General features: G+C 41.0%; 1 protein-coding gene across 1 annotated transcript in view; it reads left to right on the top strand.

The window, feature by feature from the left end:
• The first annotated feature begins 2,218 nt into the window (after positions 1-2,218).
• The window catches only part of LOC115775424 (multiple epidermal growth factor-like domains protein 8), a 32,584-nt gene continuing 15,064 nt past the window's right edge, over positions 2,219-19,738 (top strand). Inside the window, exons 1-30 of the mRNA XM_030722961.1 lie at positions 2,219-2,590; positions 3,293-3,482; positions 3,572-3,735; positions 3,845-4,054; positions 4,210-4,390; positions 4,705-4,793; positions 6,327-6,540; positions 6,631-6,814; positions 7,329-7,474; positions 8,686-8,790; positions 9,546-9,697; positions 9,849-9,950; positions 10,110-10,257; positions 10,635-10,798; positions 11,164-11,367; positions 11,877-12,065; positions 12,212-12,472; positions 12,586-12,704; positions 12,799-12,930; positions 14,093-14,206; positions 14,404-14,487; positions 14,590-14,829; positions 14,923-15,107; positions 15,259-15,472; positions 15,577-15,817; positions 15,925-16,057; positions 16,162-16,409; positions 16,775-16,885; positions 16,978-17,096; positions 18,091-18,316. Coding sequence (XP_030578821.1) covers positions 2,567-2,590; positions 3,293-3,482; positions 3,572-3,735; positions 3,845-4,054; positions 4,210-4,390; positions 4,705-4,793; positions 6,327-6,540; positions 6,631-6,814; positions 7,329-7,474; positions 8,686-8,790; positions 9,546-9,697; positions 9,849-9,950; positions 10,110-10,257; positions 10,635-10,798; positions 11,164-11,367; positions 11,877-12,065; positions 12,212-12,472; positions 12,586-12,704; positions 12,799-12,930; positions 14,093-14,206; positions 14,404-14,487; positions 14,590-14,829; positions 14,923-15,107; positions 15,259-15,472; positions 15,577-15,817; positions 15,925-16,057; positions 16,162-16,409; positions 16,775-16,885; positions 16,978-17,096; positions 18,091-18,316 — 4,893 coding nt within the window. The 5' untranslated portion in view covers positions 2,219-2,566. The remainder of the gene's footprint in view (positions 2,591-3,292; positions 3,483-3,571; positions 3,736-3,844; positions 4,055-4,209; positions 4,391-4,704; positions 4,794-6,326; positions 6,541-6,630; positions 6,815-7,328; positions 7,475-8,685; positions 8,791-9,545; positions 9,698-9,848; positions 9,951-10,109; positions 10,258-10,634; positions 10,799-11,163; positions 11,368-11,876; positions 12,066-12,211; positions 12,473-12,585; positions 12,705-12,798; positions 12,931-14,092; positions 14,207-14,403; positions 14,488-14,589; positions 14,830-14,922; positions 15,108-15,258; positions 15,473-15,576; positions 15,818-15,924; positions 16,058-16,161; positions 16,410-16,774; positions 16,886-16,977; positions 17,097-18,090; positions 18,317-19,738) is intronic.

Genomic DNA, 19,738 nt, shown 5'->3' with positions numbered 1-19,738 from the left:
GCCTGAAACATAAAATAATTGCCAGAAAATTAAATCATTTGAAAATAGTGTGTATTGAACCAACCCTGAAATGGATAAGTGGAGATGATTAGATGGATGGAATAATTAAATATTAATTGTCAAATATGAGTTTTAATTTGTATCAAATTTGCTACAACAGGCTGTTTTTTTTTCTCTTTTTTTTTTTAATGTATTGTGCAATTATTTTGTTTGTGTTTTTGTTTGTTTGTTTGTTTGGGGGGGGGGGGTTCACAAAAACTCATGTACCAAAAATAAGATAGGCCTCTCTTCACTCCGCTCTCTTTTGAGCACTATTTTTATTTTTATTTTTTTTTTGGGGGGGGGGGGGGGGGGGGGGTTGTTTAATTGTTTTTTTGCTCTGCTTACTAAACATTACTTTGAATCCTACAGAGCAACCAGAACCACGACTTAAACATAGTGAACTCTTATTATATGTCCCCTCTGGTATAAGCAGAGATATACTGCTATTTGATTAAATGTGAATGTTTATTTTTTTCTAAGCCTATTTCACCCCATGCATTATTCAACTATAAAAGTGATCCAATGTCAGACTGAATTTAAAAATATAAATTCCCCTGTATGACCATCTTCATCAGTTAATAGATGCTGCTTACAGCTGTCTCCTCCCTTTTTGGTTGTTTTTTTTATTTTTATTTTTTCTGTATGCCATGTAATAAGTATTTATTAAAGTCAGTATTGTATACTGTAGGATTCAGACATTAATCTAAGACCCTGGTGAACTTTGAGTCCCATTAATTGCTGTATTTTGAGACATCACTGAAGAAAAATGAAGAAGGAAAATAAACTTAAGTGTGTGTAGATTACACAGCCAAACACATACAAACATTTTTTCCCTTATAGAACCAGGCCCACAGGTTCATCCACAGGATGGGGCACTCTCTGGTGTCTGGACTACAGGGCAACCTCTGGATGTATGGAGGACTTTCTCTGGCAGAGAGGATTCTGGAAAATGTCTATAGGTAGGAGAGCGCAACAACAGAATGAAGACAAAGGGCTTGTAAGAGGTTTTTTTGTTTCCAAATTAAGCACAAACCTCCTCTTAGACTTACACATAGAATTATTAGAATTTACAGGTCAATGCCATGAAGTGTATTTTTTTCCAACAATGTTTTTATTCAATTTTAACACAATACAGCCATAAATAAGTACATTTACAAAATAGCCAAAAAACAATAATTTAAAAAAAACTGCACGTACATGAAGAAGAAAGGGTATGCTCCTTATTTTAAAAAATGGGATTCTAATCCAAGAGAAATTGTAAACTGCAGTGTGCATTTAGTCATAAGATGACAGAGCAAATAAAAGAAATATATATACATTTTTCTGCTCAGAGCTGCAGATTCACTGAACAAAAAAGTAAAGAGTGGAGGGAAAGAATTAATCACTACTCCTTCAACTTGTTATATCCACATTCTTGACATAAGAGATGAAGGATGTCCATATGTTCTCAAAGTTCCACTGTTTAGCTTTTAAAATGTAGATTATTCATTGCAATATTAGCAAAATTTATTTTATCCATTGATTGGTGTTTAGTCTGTAATATATGCTTTAATATTTGATTTTTTTGTTTATTTCAGTAGCTTTTTCAGTATCTTTGAGGTAAGTTCACACTTAGTAGTGCAGTGTTGTTGATATTCTGCGTTGGAGCTCGTTTGAACCCAAATGTTGACAAGCTCTGTGGAAGAAGGATTGACTCCAAGCCCTCACTACCATCACGCCTCTGCACAAGTTAGAGAGGCAAGGCTGAGTTGGTTTGGACATGTGCAGATGAGAAATATTAGAAAAAGGATGCTGAATATGGAGCTGCCCAGCAGACAGAGAAGAGAGACCACAGAGAAGATTCATAAATGTAGTGAAGGAGGACATACAGAGGGTTGGTGTGACAGAGGAGGATGATAGGGATAGGGGAAGATGGAATCAGATGATCCACTGTGGCGGACCCTAAAGGGAGCTGCGCATTAATTACTTAAATAATAAGTGAAATATGGTATAAACACCCTGCCATTTATGGCTAATGCAATATCCAGGTGTAAGCGTTACTTATCTCCGCTGGGTGGCGGTAGCGGGACAGGCTAATCACGGCGCTGTCTTTTGTGTTTGCAGCCACTGTTGGCTGCTGCTCGCCGGCCAAAAAGCACCAAAACACGGGCTTCTGACCATAACATGGACCTCAGGAGTCGCGTCGACGCTTTAAAAACGTGTCGCTGATAGCCGCAGTTTCCTGTGGTGTACTATCGTAGTTTTATAAGCATAATTTTGTTATTACATAATGCAGAATTACTCTCAAGGATGATTGATTATGGTAGGGTCTGCAGCCACCTACGATTGCGCATCTGGATTTGGTCGAGCCGCTACCACTAGCTAGCGGACAGGCTAGCAGAGAAGGATGTTGTAGTGCTGTCCTCTGCAGTGCACAAAATTGAGTGTCGACTGGATAATTTAGCTAGCTGTCAGTTTGCAGCCCTCACCAGTTAGCTCGTGTAGTAGCTGACGCTTAAAAGGGCCACCGAAGATGTAAACCACCATGCGAACAAAGAGACGGGAAATGGTGAGTATTATCCTGAATCCGTACCAGCTGGCAACCCAGGCTGTTGACTATATTCCGTTAGCTACATTAGCTTAGCTACCTTTTCGTTAGCTGTGTTGTGATAGCTTGCAGAGACTCTTGCTGCTGATTCTCTTTGGTTTACCTTTTGGCTAGTTAGCTGTTAGAAACGCTGTTAATAAAAGCCAAAGTGTAAAAAAAAAAAAAAAAAGGCCAAAGTGTAGTATGTGGTTGTTTAAACACAACACTACATTGGTCGAGTATCGTCGTTTAGCGTTATGTTTGTGTTGTGTGATTGCTGGACTCGTAATGGGTTACCTTCCAGTGCACGTAGAGCAACATCAGCAGAACAGTTTTTTGCAGTGGCTACCCCTCAGTCTCGCACTAAGCATTGCAATGCGTGATATGTTGTGCAACATGAATGGCAGTGCAGTTTACGGATGACTCATAGAGATTTAAATCGGAGCCTTTCAGTGACATAAGGCTGCACAACGAGAATTATGAGAACAGGGGACCATTAGATATCCATTAGGGACGTTCCCTTGTATCCTCCTGGCAAAGTTTAGTTATTGTATGTGGTAGATCAGGTGGTCCATAAATGAAACTTTGAGAGGTTGGTCTTCATCTGTATTGCAAACGTTTAAGCTTTTTTTTTTTGAGGAGCCAGCAGCAAATGATTCCCACCGTTTCCTTCCCGTCCTTCAGGCAGTGCCTTTGATGGTCTCCCCCCTCCCTGTCTCCTTCATCCTGGTGGTTCTGCTGTTGGCCAGGTCGCCTGTGTGCCAGGCGGGGGACTGCAAGGGCCACAGGCAGGTTTTGAGGGGACCACCTGGCTATGTCACAGATGGAGCAGGAAACTACTCTGTCAATGGAAACTGCGAGTGGCTAATCAAAGGTATAATATGTGCAGAGAAAATATTTTTTGGTTATTTTGTTTGTTATCTGCGATTGGTCATTTATTGAATTTTTTTTTATATCTTCCAGCTCCCAGCAGCAGTCACCGCATTGTCTTGAATTTCACCTTCATGGACACAGAGTGTACTTATGACTACCTGTTTGTGTATGATGGGGACTCCTACCAGAGCCCCCTCCTAGCCAGTCTGAGTGGCAACACATTGCCGCAACCCATTGAAGCAAAGTCTGGCAAGGTAACCAGTGAAGATAACACAGATGAAACTCCAACTGAACTCATGAAATTCCATTAGCAATTTAATTTTAACTTAATTTGTGTTGACTGTTAAACTATCTTTGTTCCAGATGCTGCTTCATCTCTTCAGTGATGCTAATTACAACCTACTGGGTTTCAATGCAACTTACACCTTCTCTTTGTGCCCTGGAGCATGTGGCGGTCATGGCCGTTGTGATTCCTCTACATCAAAGTGCCATTGTCATCAGGGTTGGGGTGACCCCTCCTGTACAACCCCACTCTGCACCCAGGCTTGTTCTGTGAATGGCCAGTGTGACAAGGTAAGATTAGGAATGGGGGAGATTAAATGAACACCCACACACACAAAATGTAGCCATATAGTAACTCATTTTTCAACCTGATTAGGTTATTCAGTTGTGTGGCATGATGAAATCTTTTATATTTGCTTTCATTTACTTATTTATTTATTTTTCAGAAAGGAGAGCGCTGTCTGTGTAAGCCAGACTTCCTAGGTCAGAGCTGTCAGCTTGGTCTCTATAACGATAGTGGGGCAGGAAAGTGGTGGCTTGTGAGTGAAGGAAACCCCTACACACCTCCCAGGACAGGTTCCGCAGGCGTGTACCTCTCCACCACAAGAGCCATGTATCTGTTTGGCGGTGAGAGTGAAATACTGTTAAATTTTAATAATACAGCTTCAATGTTGAGAAAACAACTCAATTTTTAACACACAAGTGTGATTCTGTGACAAGACCTTGATTCTTTGGTAGATTTAATAAATTGTAGCTTACAACACAGATTATTACTTAACATAAGTTCTGCTTAAAGTGTTATATATCAACCAATAGTCATATTGATGTATTTATTAAAGCTGAATCACTGCATTTGAGTCATAGTCTTCTATAGTGTCTTGTAGTGTTATCTGATAATTAGTGCCAGTGTTTGAATATTATTTTGCTTATCTTCCTTGCAGGATTTGATCTCAACAGAGCTCTTGGTGACTTGATCAAATACAATTTCACATCCAGCCAATGGGAAAGCAGGTCTTATGGTCATTCACCTGTAAGTGAGCATACAGTCAAACATGCGCTGCTTTTCCTTCCTCCTGCTATTGCATTTCCTTTGTCATGTTCATGCGAACAAGTGGCCCAGTTACTGTCAGCACTAGATAGTAAGCTGATCTTCAAAATGCCATGTAAGTAAGAAATCTAGTTTCCTTAAGCAGGAGAATGGATTCAAAGAAATCCTCTCCAAGATTTCCACTCAATGGCCTGCCAGGCTCCAGGTCATCCTGTGGCAACCTAAGCATCAGGATTTTTTTTTAAAAGATGTACTTTTTAGGAATGCATTGTAAGAATAACAATTATTAAACTCTTGTTTTTGTCCTATTTTTATACATATATATATATATATATATATATATATATATATATATATATATATATATATATATATATATATATATATATATATATATAAAAATCTCACAATAATTTGTCAAACTAAAAAGAAGGAAAAAGGCAAAGCTTTACACTGCTTTTCCTTTACTTGTTCGGCTGATATCTGCTTACTCATGTTCCTTAATTACAGTAGCCTAAATGCAAAATCTTAAAATGTAGATAAATCTTTACCTAAAGCTGAAATATATTAATCACATAAATATGGTTTCTACAGCTGTGTAACATAATTTGTAAAACTCAGGTACAAATGTGTACTGTTCTCCTGCCCTCTTACTGTAGAGAGGATATCTTACCAAAGCATTTTAAGCAACAATACTATTCAGCGTTCATGGGAAGTTTTAGACTATTCTTTGAAGCTCAAGTTGTGTGTAGTTGCTGACAGAATGTTTTTTGATGTTTTTATTAGGTTTCATTTTTACACATTTTTTCTGTTTATAAAATAAGTTCTACTCTCACCATAGCATATATGTTTAACCAGTTTTCAAGGACACAGACGAGTAATTCTTGTTCTAGATTGCATATATAGTAAGTGCACCTAGTGCAATATAATGACTCCGTGGATGCATCCATGCAGTCACAAAGAACTGTCAGGTACGCAGACGTCTGCGGGGAGCCTTGCAGTCACCATCTGGTGATGAAATTTGTCACTCATATTGAAGTGGATCCTAGCATACCTGTAGATGTCAGAACTGTAACATGCCTTTCTTGTGTTTTCCTATTTCTTTTTTGTTGTTGTTTAATGCTGGTTGACCAGCAGCCTTACTGTGCATTACTGTTACCTTGTGGTAGTAGTAGTAGAGCATTACATTCTACTGGTTGCTGGTAAAAGCAAGAGAAAATAGATTAAAGCAAGAATATTTGCTTAATTGTTTTTATAAATAATCAAATAACTGTTGAGAAAATTTGAAGAAATTACCACAACTATTACCAAGTGTGCTTTTATAGTTTTTATAGAAATCAAGTTATTGCAGTGTGTAGAAATCTGTTGTCTCATTTCCTGATTTTACCGTATTTGTTTGCTGATGGAGTCTGTAATTATGGTCAATGGGGGATTTAAGCACTCTCTCATTTATTGTTTAACATCTCCATGTTATTTCTTTCCTTCTTGCACTCTTTGGCTCTCCTGTGCTGTCAGGTGGCTCGTCATTCCCACACAGCAGTAGAGTATATGGGTAAAATGGTTATCTTTGGTGGAGAGCTAGCCAACGGCTCCCTGGCCAATGATGTGTGGATGTACCGGCCTCACAATGATGACTGGCAACAGCTTGGTCTTTCCACTTCACATGGTGCTCCTAAATTGGCTAATCATGCTGCAGCTGTAGTAGACAGTTATCTCTATGTATTTGGAGGTGGGTTTGATGGTATGCTGTCACTTTGCTTATTTAGATTGACATATTTAAGCAACTGAGAAATGAACAAAACCTAAACTTGTTTCTCAGGTCGCACCGAGGAGGATATGTTTTCCTCAACTCTGTATCGGTTTGGCCTGCATGGATCTGGACGGTGGGAGACAGTTCAGCCCACAGGTGGGAAGCCACCAGCCACCGCTGGCCACTCCATGGTCTTCCACAGCCCATCAAGGACACTACTTGTCTATGGGGGCCACAGGCCTACCACTGCCAGGTACGCATCTTTTCATACAGGCATTATACAATAATGTGCAATACAAGCTGGCTGAGAGTGAGAAATTTAGTATAGAAATCTTTTTGTGCATATTTCTGTTAGTGGTTGTGAAGTAGGGTGGGTAAGATTGAAGTGTTCCTCTGCTTGTTTTGGAACTCTGGGATGTTTTGTTCCTTTACCTGTAAAACAGTGAATTATATCACATTTGATCAAATCATATGAAATTAGGACTGCACTGATCCAACTTTTTCGACTCATGATACAATGGCAGTACTTTTGCTTTGGGTATCTACTGATGTTGAGTATTGATTCAATATCAGCATTATAGGAATCTATATTTAGAGGGAGAGGAAGAGACTGGGAATGATTCTGTTATGTGCAAGACAACATGAGCCTTGACTTAAACATTGCTTAACTTTATTATACTATTAGCTTTATCTATGTCATGTCAGGTCTCCTGCCAGCTAGTGGTCCCCTGCTGACATTTGGTGTAATCAACACATATTTTTCTTAGATTTAGTGTCAGGGTCAACAACACGGATGTGTTTCATGTGGACCGGCGATTTTGGACATCTTTCCGTTCACGTTTCCCAACAACTGGCCCGAGAGAGCGAGCTTTCCACTCAGCCACAGTCATTGGAAACTACATGGTTGTGTACGGTGAGTACTAAGAATCTTTTTTTCGGCATCATTTTTGAAACCTTTTTATTTACATTATGTGCACTGACATAAACATAAAAAGGGACAACTGAAAAAAAGAGGAAAAATCGCCCAGAACAGTTGTGCATATTTGCATATTTCAGATTTTATTAAAATATTATGTGCATGAGTGAGTATGTGTATGAATGCATTGTGTTGTTATGTGGACGTCAATAAATAGCGTCAATAACAATAATATCATCAGTACCACCACCATTAATACTACAATATCTACTACTACTGATGATAATAATAGCAATTTTGAAAAAAAGAAAGAAAGAAAGAGGAAAAAATAAAGAGATTAATAAAAATATGAATAATTAGTTGGGGGTGGGCTAGAGTGGGAACAGGGAAAGCTATAACCCTGGACACTATGGATGGCAGAGGGTGATCCTCATTAGGAGTACCGTGCTGTTTTGGTGAGGGGGAGGTGTTATTATTGGCCAGGTCAGCAGTGTTTTGTTCTTTATTCTGTATATTATTATTTTTCTTTTATGATGTTGTATATGGTGTACAAGTTATTCTTATCTAGACTGTTTAGAGTTGCAGTGACCTGGCCTGCCTAACGACACCTGCTCCTGAGACCCCCGACAGTGACCCAGATCTAACCCTCCCAGCAACTAAGAAATCAGAGAGAGAAAAAATATTTTGTGTCTGGGTTCTAGCCAGAAAAAAATCACACCCCTAGCTATCAGTGCTAATAACCGTGCCCTCTTGCTAATTGTGATGGTGAACCGGTAAAATTCTTAGCCTGGTGTGGCGCTGGGTGATCAAATGCTGGCTAGAACCCTGTGTACATATTATGTGTCCAGACATACACACACCTATAAATTAATTAAAAATAAATTTATCCATCCGTCTTCTTCAGCTTATTCAAGAGGGGGAGATCTGTAATTAAAATGTCTGAGTTGATTTTGTTCTATAGCCATCCATGAGTTATTAAAAATTTCCCTTTGTATCCATTTGATTAAATATTGTACTTGATTAGCTATGAAATTGTTATAAAAATTTGGTGCTTCTAGTCCACTATGCAATTTCCTTTTATTGCAGTGTTATCTCAATTTTGGTTACATGTTTTCCAATAGAATTTTGTAGTTAAAGAATGGTGGGATTTAAACCAGTTGAGGAATTTAAACCACCTGTTAATATTTATCTCTTTGTTTGTCTGACAGGAGGAAATGTGCACATTCATTATCAAGAGGAAAAATGCTATGATGAGGAGATCTTTTTCTACCATCTGGGCTGTCACCAGTGGGTCTCTGCAAGGGAGCGACTCAGTGAGTACCTGAAATCTGGTTAAATTTGGTTTAAAAGTGAAAGCTTAGTAGACTTCTGGATCACACCTAGCTGTTGTTTAATTCTTGTTTTTAACACTATATTTTATTTGGTTGTGATCAGAGAGTCAAACAAAGTCCATTTTATGTATACAGACTAAATAGCATTTTTTTTAAATATAAAAAAAACATGTTTATGCCATCAATTATGCTCTACATGTCTTTTTGTGTGTCACATGATGAGAATATTTGTACAAGCCTTAAGGACAGTCAGAAGGGTTTGGGTTTAGATCTGTTTGACATCTGAGGAGTTTGTAGAGGTGCATGAGTGCATTTTCCAGACATAAAAAGGCATCTAGTTACTGTTTCAATGTCAGCGATGCTCAGATGTCTGGCAAAGTCATTTTCAATATCTTTTTTTTTTTTTTCCCAGAGTATTTTCCTAATATTTTCAAACTGTTGCAGCAACTCCCTCTGTATAATTTGTGAATCTCTGAGCTTCTCTACTGATATGTCATTAAAACAGCAGTAAAAACCAATACAACCGTACACTCATGTCGCTGCGGTGGCAGCAGCACAGCACGGCAGGTTACAAAAATCGTGAGGTGCACGACCTGCAGACATGGCAGCTAGCGAGTTACGGTGCTGCTCGTGAGGCACCCCACGGCGGGTATAAAATGGCCCTCAGTGGTTATGTGTGCATGTGCAGCGTCTACTCAGCTTTCTTTACTTTTTCTTTTTTTTTTTTTCTTTCTAAGGTGGTGATACTGTGAGGGGGCGTTACTCACATGTTGCTGCAGTAATGGAGGGACGAGTGTTGCTGGTTGCTGGAGGCTACAGCGGTGTTGCGCGTGGAGACCTTGTGGCTTACAAAGTACCACTTTTTGTCAGTAGTGACCAAGGTGACAGGGTGAGTGAAAGTGTTCTAAAGTAACAGTATTTGGAAGACTGGCAAATGTGCCAGGCTAATGGAAGTATGGTTGAAAAAGGCTTTGGCTAAGGGCTTCTAGTGGTAATGAAATTGTTGTGTATACATGTGTGTGTGTTTGTTCCATTGCCAGGACGCTGTTTGCGCTGAGGCAGTAGATGAAAGTATGTGCCTTAAGAACCCAGAGTGCAGCTGGTGTGAAGGCCGCTGTCGAGAGTACCAACCCACTAACCCGGTAACACCTCTGCTTATTTCTTTACTCTGGCTGACTGATTTTATATAAATGTAAAAATTTTTAACAATATATATATTTTTTTTAATCCATTATGTTAATAAATCCAAAGTGTTTGTATATCATAAAATTAAAGTGCATATCTCTGTTTTCTGGTGACAGTGTGGGAGTACTGGTTGCTTGGGCCTGGCTCGCTTCCTGTCTGATTGCCAGTCCTGTCTGGTGTTCAGTGGAACTCCAGCTTCTCTGGCCCGCGCCCCTGGTGAATTTGGCTGGTGTGTTCAGAATGAGTCCTGCCTACCAGTGTCAGGTGAGACCCAGGGAGGGAGGAAGGAGGGCAGAAGAGAAGGGTCAAGACTGGAAAAGAAATGATGTTGGGAGTTGACTTGGGAGGGACTTAACCGACTCATGTTGGATGTGTTTCAGAGATGAAGTACAGTGACTTGACTACACCTAGCTGAGATTGGACAGGTTACTCAAACCACAGTTTGACTCACCCGTCCAATGGCATACTTCTCTTGGTGCAGTGAGGCCATTTTACTCCTTCAGAACACACTTCAAACCAGAGTCACCAATTACATTCATTTCAGTACAGTAGTGCACAGTAGGATGCTGCTGTAATATCAAATTTGAAGAGGTCAGATGTGTTTTTTTTTGTGTGCTGACCTCTCCCTCTCGGTCTCACAGAGCGAAGTGCGTGCCGTGTGGACCAGATCTCAGGGGCGTACGGCTGGTGGGGGGAGCGTACCCTTTTCCTAACCTCCCTCCACTCCTGTCGCACCGAGAACTATGTCCCGGGACTGCACCTGCTCACCTTCCAGCACCCCCGCAACGACTCCCAGCCTGACAAGGTACGGAGTCCAAATCTATTGATTTTATTAGTTGTGGTTGTAACTACTTCCCTCTCTGCTTATACTTACTCGTCCTTCCTTCCTCCAATATTGCTTTTACTCCACTGCAGTTCTCCAGCTTGGATATAATGATTCTCTTTTGTTCATTTCTTCTTTGTGCTCTTTGGTTTTTAGTCCCTTGACTTCAATGCTCATTTCTATTTCTTTTTCTTTTTCTCTGTTTGTTTTGCATAGAAAAAAATACTCTTGTTCAAGTAGTTTGTGAAACTTTGTGGAGCAGTTGGTAGAGAATAGTGCCTCTGTTGATGTGTTTCCACTTCCATCCATCTTCCACTACCCTCCATCCTCTTCACCCCCTACATCAGGTGTCCATTCTCCGTAGCACCACCATCATCCTTAGCCCCACCACAGAAATGGACGTCGCCCTACAGTTCAGGGGCTTCATCCACCCATTGTGGGGGGGACCTCCGCCTGCACCCCCTCCTATAGAGACTGTCTCCATGTGGGCTCGCATTCAGAGGCTTCACTTTGAGGCTCGAATGGCCACAGGACCCAACTCCAGCCAGATGGTGAGGATAAATGCATGTCAGCTATAGAATTTTTTTTATTTCATTAAATTAAAATTGCTATCTTGTCTAATTTTTTCTTTGTCTTCATAGGATTAGTTCTAGTTGATTAGATTATATAATTAAATAAACAATTTATTATAGTTTCATATGGACTAACATTGTAACTGTTGGAAGGCTTAAAGATTGGCAATGAAACCCAGTATGTTGTGCCCCAGGGCTAAGTATTAAGATTGAACATTAATCCGTCTGCTCCGAGCACTGGAATTTAAGGGCCTTTTAATATGCTAATTTACAGGCACATCATTTTATTTTGGTGTGCTTTACTAGAACAGGTTTAAATTAGGTAATACTCAGACATACATTTTTGGAATGACAGTTTAATCCAGAATGGGTTGTTCAGCAGCAGGTACTTTAAATTTTATGCTTGGATTTTTTTTTTTTTTAATTGTTATGTCCATATTTTCTTTATGTTCAATTTTCCACACATTGTGACCCCATTGGCTGATCAGGAGGTGGTGGGTCGCTGGGCAGCTCAGCAGCTAAAGCTGCTGGCTCGACCAGATGGGAGCCGACTTTTCTCTAACCTGACCAGGGGCAACCATTACCTTGTTCAGGCTGAGGGCTACCTTTACAGCTCGGGTTCAGGACAGACCAGTGAGATGGCCTTGATCTGGAATAGGACATTGCCTGGAGGGAGTGTGAGTACTAACCCAGTTCAGCTTCAACAGCAGAACCGCCTGCATGTAGTGATTCAAAAAAAAAAACTTACACACATTTCTTTTGTGATTTTTCTTAGATTATGAAACAAAAGCATACTGTTTACTTGGTACCATTTTCATTCTAGGAGATCTCCTTCCTGTTCTTGGAGCCATACCGCTCAGGTTCCTGCTCAGGGTACATGTCCTGTCTGGCGTGTCTATCTGACCAGTCTTGTGGCTGGTGCCCATCTTTGTCCCGCTGTCTGCTGCGTGACAGCCCAGACCTTGCACCTTGCCCTGAGGGGGAGAATAGTGAAGGGAAGGTAGAAGGTCAGCGCCATCTGCTGTTGGCACCCCAGCATTGCACCTTGTGTGAAGAGTATAGAGACTGCTCTGCATGTACTCAGGTATAGATACACCTGAAAAAAATGCATTGACTGTCAGTGTGCTGCAGTAATTTTATATCTTAACTTGGGACAACTGTATTCTTGACTTATGCACCGCTTACTTTGACTTGCAGGACCCTTATTGTGAGTGGCAGATAAACTCCAGCAAGAAAGGCGACTATCAGTGCAGTCGACGGGGAAGAGTAGATGGATCCATACGTGACCCAAAGGGCTGTCCTAAAGTCTGCAACCAGTGAGCTGAAAGTTTATATTTTTAATGTGTTATTTCAGATCATGCAAAATTCTGTAGCTCATCTTCTCTGTTCTCCTTTCATTTTCTTTTACAGGAGAAAGACGTGTGGTGAGTGCCTCTCTAACTCGAGCCAGTGTGCATGGTGTGAGTCAGCTCAGGCCTGCTTCTATTTTGCTGCCTACCTCACAAAGTACCCCTATGGAGAGTGCAGGGACTGGTACGACAGGTAAAAAAAAAAACGAGGACATTTTTAAAGACATTATCAGGTTGCGTTTTTGGTTTAGAGTTGTACTGCAGTAGCACATACAGTCCAGACTTGAAGTATTGTATTTTTACCTTTCTTTTTTTTAATGTAGACCTCATTCTTCAGTGTGAACTATATTCAGGTGCCATGTCTCAGCTTTATTTTGAGTGGGTTTACATCAATATTAAAAGAAGTGTCTGTTGCCTTTTTTTAATAACCCAATGAAAGAGTTCAAAAGTAATTAGATGAGTCATAAATACCTAGAGTCAAAAAAATCTTAAATATTTTATGGAAAGTCCTTCGGAGTCTGATCCATAGACATTAGCACACTTTAAAACATCTTCCCTGGTTATGCTCTCTCATGTCTTCACTGCAGCCACTTTGTTTATTGGAGGGCCTTCAGCAAGTGTGCTGTTAGATTCAGATTATATGATTGACTTAACATTTAAAAAATATTCCACTTCTTCACCCTGAAAAGCTGTACCGTAACCTGTGGAATTATCAAATATTGTTTTGATGCATTTGCTGCCTCTACATTTTTTTTTTTTTTGAATGAAGAAAACAAATTACTTTCTTATGATCATCATCAGGACTCCAGCTGGTCAGGACTCCTGTTTGTGCCTGCCTTATTTACAAAGTTACTGCAACTGTAACTAACTGAAAATCTGTTGATATTATTCTTTCTGAGCCTAATTGCCTTTTTCATGCAAATTTGACTAACAACTCCAATTAAAATTGCAATTTGCAACTCACAAACAAGTCTTTTTAAGTTTACAAAATTTGAAATGAGAAGCTGCCTAAGAGATTACAGTAGTCCATTGTCCAATTACTTTAGGACCCTTTCACTTTGGCCAGTGTATGTTGTCACTCAGAGGTTTCATTCATGTCAACTTAAAGCTGAGATTTTGGACTTGGTACCAAAAGTAGTGGCCATGATTAAAAATTGAAGCTTACACACTAAAGAGCAAAACTCTTTGACTTATCAGATGCTTTCACTCTGGGCTGTATAGTCACTAACTTTCTTGATAGCTTTTTTTATACTAGTATACTCAGATTTAGAAAACATTTAGATTTTCCCAGACAGCTGAATTAACTTTTTAATTTCAATCAGTAATAAAATGATATTTATTCTTTTGCTTGTCAGCGTTCACTCAGTTCCCCAGTGTAAGCAGTGCTCAGCTTTAAACACATGTACAGAGTGCCTGAGGACTTTCCAGTGTGGCTGGTGTGGTGACTACAATAATCCCACAATTGGAAAGTAAGTATGACAGACAAATAACAATACAAACAGAGTATATACATAAATTGCATATAAGGCAAATGCACCCTTGATTTAATTCAAAGTAATATAACCTTTATATTGCAAAAGTGCTGATATGTTAGCAGTCATTGTTTTGCTTGTTTGTTTGTTTTTTAATTTTTGTATATATTTCATGTTTTCCACCCTTTTTTCAGATGCTTGAGAGGAGACTGGGCAGGAATGGATGATCCATCTGTGTATAACTGTAGTGTAGCTGTGGCTGAAGCACGGGCTGCAAAGTAAGATCTTTCATAACATTTGTTCTACATATAGGCTGAAAAAAAATGATAGGCATGTAGTATACCTGTCCAACTTTACATGTCTTTTTCTTGCTCCTCAAGTCCTGAGCCCCAGACTTCAGCCCCACCTCGACCCCTAGAAATGGAGATGGAGTTGGAGCACTTGAATGACGAAGAACAAGATGCAATCTGGGCCTATCCTACTTGTCCCGATGTAGAGGAATGCAGGCTGGGCCTCCACAACTGTCACCTCTTTGCCACCTGCATCATCACTCCCACTTCATACGAGTGCCATTGTGAGAGAGGATACACAGGGGATGGCACACTGCACTGCAACCAAACGTAAGTCCATCAAATGTAATGATTCATTCTTTAAATTATCTAGATTGCTCTTAGTAAATTTTTTAATGAACTTAATTTTCCTCCCTACTACAGCTGTTACAATGAGTGTCGTGAGGGTCAATGTAGCGGCAGCCCACGGTTTGAGTGTGAATGTTCTCTAGGCTGGACATCTGACCCCGCTACTCTGGTTCTAAGTGGCGTTGAATGTGATGTTGACTGTGGCTGCAACTTTCACTCCACCTGTATTACTGCTCCAGGGATCTGTGATGAATGCCAAGGTGAGACCTTGATATATGGATTATAATAATTTTTAGTTTTACACTCACAGTCACTATTCATAAAATTGAAAGTGCAGTAGTCATTTTGGTGTTTGATATATAAAGGGTGTCAGGTTATTTATTGGTTAACGGTCCCTTGGATCACTTTCAGACTGGACTACAGGACCACACTGTGAGCACTGCCGTCCAGGTAGCTTTGGCTCAGCCCTGGCTGGTGGCGGCGGTTGCGTTCCTTGTGAGTGTAACGGACACGGTGACCCTCTGCAAGGATACTGTCACAACCAAACAGGCCAGTGTTACTGCACCCACAACAGTCAGGGACCACATTGCGAGTCCTGCCTACCTGGTTACTATGGAGATCCCAGGTAAGCATCTTCACTGTTTTGCTCAGGAGTAATAATTTGCTTTGATTGTTAGTATATTGTGATTCTGTGATCGTGACTTGTCTGTACCATCCTGTACCATCTAGGAATAATGGCACATGCTATCGTCAGTGCCAGGGCCGTTCTGTCCTACTCTCTTCCACTTCCTCCACCACCATTCCTCTGTCCTCTTCTTTGGGATGGCGAAGTGGCACAGAGGGGAAAGGTGGACTTTCTCATTGCCTGTGGGTCCTCTCTGTGACTGAGAACCTGGCACCTTGTCTGCCTAAACAGTTCTGTCCCCCAGTTGCCCTCACTCTACACCCAGACTCCCATACACACTGTAAAGTGAGTTCAAATATGCACCAATGAACATGTTGGCTGCTCTGTAGCATCAAAACTATCACTATTCTTTAAACTATTCCTTATTATATTCAAACTGCTTTATTTTTCAGAGCTCGTATGTCTATGTGTTTGACGGCCTTCCTCGTTTTCTGGGCAATGGAGTTGTACATTCTGATCACAACTTAATTGGAGCATTTTGTGGCACCACAAGGACTCAGCCTATCACAGTGGAAGCCACCTCAGGTTCGCTTTAACTCATTTGCTAATAAATATACTATTTAACCTATCAAACCAATCTGCATATATGCAATAACTGAGCATAGTATAATCATCTCTTCTACCTCCAGGTGTGATCTCAGTCTATTTTGAAGCCAACGTCTCTTCAGACAAACCTCAAGGCTTTAATGCGTCTTTCTGGGTACGACGGTGCCAGCAGAGCTCTGATGAGGGTGAAGATGGATCTGTATGTCCAGGTGGAGCCCAGTGCCAAGGTGGGCTCTGCCAGTGCCCTCAGGGATATGGGGGACCGCATTGTGACCGGCTGGTGTGTCCTCAAGATTGTGGAATAGTAGAAGGAAGAGGAACTTGTAATATAGTAAGGATTGTGCAAATTTACTTTAAAAAAGTTTGCATTTGCTTATATTTCCAAGTTGCTCTTTTGACAAAAGGAACATTTATTTGAAGTACCGTAACCAGGACTTAGAAGTGTTTGCATAAAATGTGGAAATTGTTGACATTTTTATTTAGTACCAGAGTAACAAGGCTAACAATCACGTAATATATTTTTTTAGTTGTGTATTGTGTACGTTTTTTTTAATTTAATTTAATTTTTTTTATCCAGGATTTTTTTTTTTAGTAAAGTCTGTTTAAAAACAGATTTACCAAAAATTATTAAACAAAATCCCAAACAACAACAAAATAAAATTATATTTCTTACCATTTTAACTTTGTTTGTCTTAGTCTCTGGGAGTGTGTGTGTGCTCAGAGAGCTGGGCTGGATCAGACTGCACTATTCCTCGAGACTTCAACAGCTTGGTGTGGGAAACCCTACTAGACACACAGATGACTGTGGTAAGCACTGAAGGAAAATGAACCAGGAAAGTGAACTCAAGTGTTCGTAGATTACACAGCCCAACACACACTAACATTTTTCCCCTTTACAGAACCAGGCCCACAGGTTCCTCCACCGGATGGGACACTCTATGGTGTCTGGACCACATGGCAACCTCTGGATGTATGGAGGGCTTTCTCTGACAGAAGGAATTCTGGGAAATGTCTATAGGTAGGAGAGTGCAACAACAGAATGTATATGCTTAGACAAAGGGCTTATAAGAGTCAAGTTCCTAGTAGTTCTCATTTTTCATGTTTGTGGCTCAGAAGGTAGAACAGGTCTGCTACCAATTGAGAGGTCAGTGGTTTGATCCCCGGCTCCTCTAGTTAAATGTCAAAGTATCCTAGGGCAAGATTTTGAACCCCTAAACCGCACAGAAAAAAAATGCTTGTGTGAATCTGTAAATAAGGCTTGTAGCAAGAAAGCATTCAAACGTAGTGGAAATAGCCACCAGTCCATCCATTTGTGAAAACCTTCCATCCTCTTAGTGTGAAACAATTGGTTCTGATTTGTGACAAACCCTTTTTTGGACCCAAAGTTAAATTTTGATTTCGACTTTGACATGAGTGCAAATTAGGCACAAACTTCCTAATAGATTTACAAATTATTAGATTTTAAAGGTCAATGTCATGAAACAAGCGAGGACATTTTATATTTAACAGGTAAACCATTTGTAACATGATATTATTATACAAAGATAGTTATGTTGGCATTAAAAGAAGGGGGTATTGTGAACCTATTTCACATTTGGTTTCAAACTGAATTGGTAACAGGAATTTTGAAATCCTCAAACTGTGGTTGTAGATTTTCTGTAGTGCCGGTTTGACGGTGTGTATTAAGCATTTGTGTTTTACAATTTCTTACTTTCTTTGCAGCAAGAACTTGAATATTTTTAATTATCTACAGCCATGCCTACAACTTTTTTGTCTATCAGAATCACCCTTATTGGCCTAAAACCTAATAAAGTAGGCATACTGCAGCATGAGAACAACAAAACTTAAAGTAAAATCAAATCAGTGTTCTTTATATAACCTTCTTATTGCGCACATCTTGGCAGAGGCATCCAATCGCAAGTTGGTAACTCTAATTAGGTAATTTCACACTTACGTAGTGCATTGTTGTTTTTGTATGTGTGTGATAACACATTTCTCACTGGTTGGTTTAGATATTCTGTGTTGGAGCGTCGTTGGACCCAAATGCTGACAAGCTCTGTGGAAGAAGGATTGACTCCAAGCCCTCGCTACCATCACGCCTCTGCACTGCTGAGTCATGAGTCTGGTTCTGGAACCAGTCACAACTTTATGTTGGTTGTAGGCGGGGTTACTCAAGATGGTGTTGCCATGGATACCTGGAGTCTCAATCTCAGCAGTTTAGTCTGGAGAGAGCACAAGGTTTGTATTTGACTTGATGTGTAAATACTAAATATCTGAAAAATTTTTGTTCTCTTTCATAGCATTCGTTTCGTGTCTCACTATGGGAACGCCTCCTGCGTGACCTCATCAGAAGCTCAAATGTCATTACACCAGCCCTTACAGGCTGGCTCAGCGACGCTCATGTCAGGGAGGGGCCAGAGCCTCCCTATATAATAGGCCGACATAGCGTCAGATGTCATTCAAAAACCTCTTCTCGCTTCTCACAGAAGCCTGTTGACAACTGTGCTATTGGGTGCTAAGCTAAACTGTCCACAGATTCGAGTGCACAACTCGGTCACCGGGCGCTTTGTTCCCAACTTTTCAGTTGTTCGCTAGTTTGCAAGCAGTAGCAATACTGTCCTGTAGCTAGTGCCGGTGTTCAGTAGCAATACTTTCACCCTGGGAAGTAGCAATACTATCCCAAAGCAAAGTAGCAACACTTTGCTAATAAAGTACCACTAGCTTCACCCTTTGGTAGCAATATCCATTGGCGCTAGCGGTTTTCTCACATTAGGTAGCAATACCTGTAGAGAAGTAGAACTACTTTTCTCCTCACGCTAGCCGAGGAATAGCAATATTCTCCGCACTTCAATCAGGTGTCAGGCTCGCTAGCGTTCATAGTCCTCTAGCTAACCATGGCTACGACTAACAACCCAAACGAAGTTGGGAAATTTTGTCCTTGCGGCAACAAGATTTCTTCCTGGGATACACACCCCGTGTGTGCGGCATGCCTGGGATTATCCCACGCTCAGGCTGCCCTAACGTCTACTCACGACTGTATCCACTGTGCGGCCTTTCCACGCAAACTGCTCCGCCGCAGGTTAGCTCGCCAAGCTAATCTATCGGGCAGCGACCCTTTGCTAGGTGAGGCTGCTGCACCGCAGGCAGAAATGGAAATGCCCGGGGACCTGGCGGCAACGCCTGGCCCCAGCTGGGCAGAGGCAGACCCTCTGCCCATCGCCACCGCTTTCCCGTTGCTCGAGGCTGACAAAGGATGTGAGGGCTTCTCCGCTGCTGGGATCATCTTAGGAGAAGATGCTAACAAGGGTGGAGACGAGTCGGCCGACTCGGAGCTCCTGTTGTCAGATGACGACGAGGAGGAAGACTCCAACTCCATGGCTAGCATCAGCTGGGCTGCGAAGCCCACGGCTACCGGCGAGGTTGATAAACCTGCGGCGCCGTCTCCCCTGGATCTCGATATGCAGGACATGTGCAAGCGCGCAGCCGCTAGGTTCAACATCCCGTGGCCCGCTGTGCAAAACGAGGTTGTAAAATCGCGTTTTGATGGTAAGAAATTGCCTAAGGCGAAAAAGACGGGTAAGCAGATGTTGCCTGTGTTACCGGAGCTACTCGACGAGATAGCGGTGACATGGAAAGCAAAACCATACAGCGAGAAGCACC

Source organism: Archocentrus centrarchus, unplaced genomic scaffold, assembly GCF_007364275.1.
Source record: "Archocentrus centrarchus isolate MPI-CPG fArcCen1 unplaced genomic scaffold, fArcCen1 scaffold_125_ctg1, whole genome shotgun sequence".
NCBI lineage: Eukaryota > Metazoa > Chordata > Actinopteri > Cichliformes > Cichlidae > Archocentrus > Archocentrus centrarchus.
This window is presented reverse-complemented; position numbering and strand designations above follow the sequence as displayed.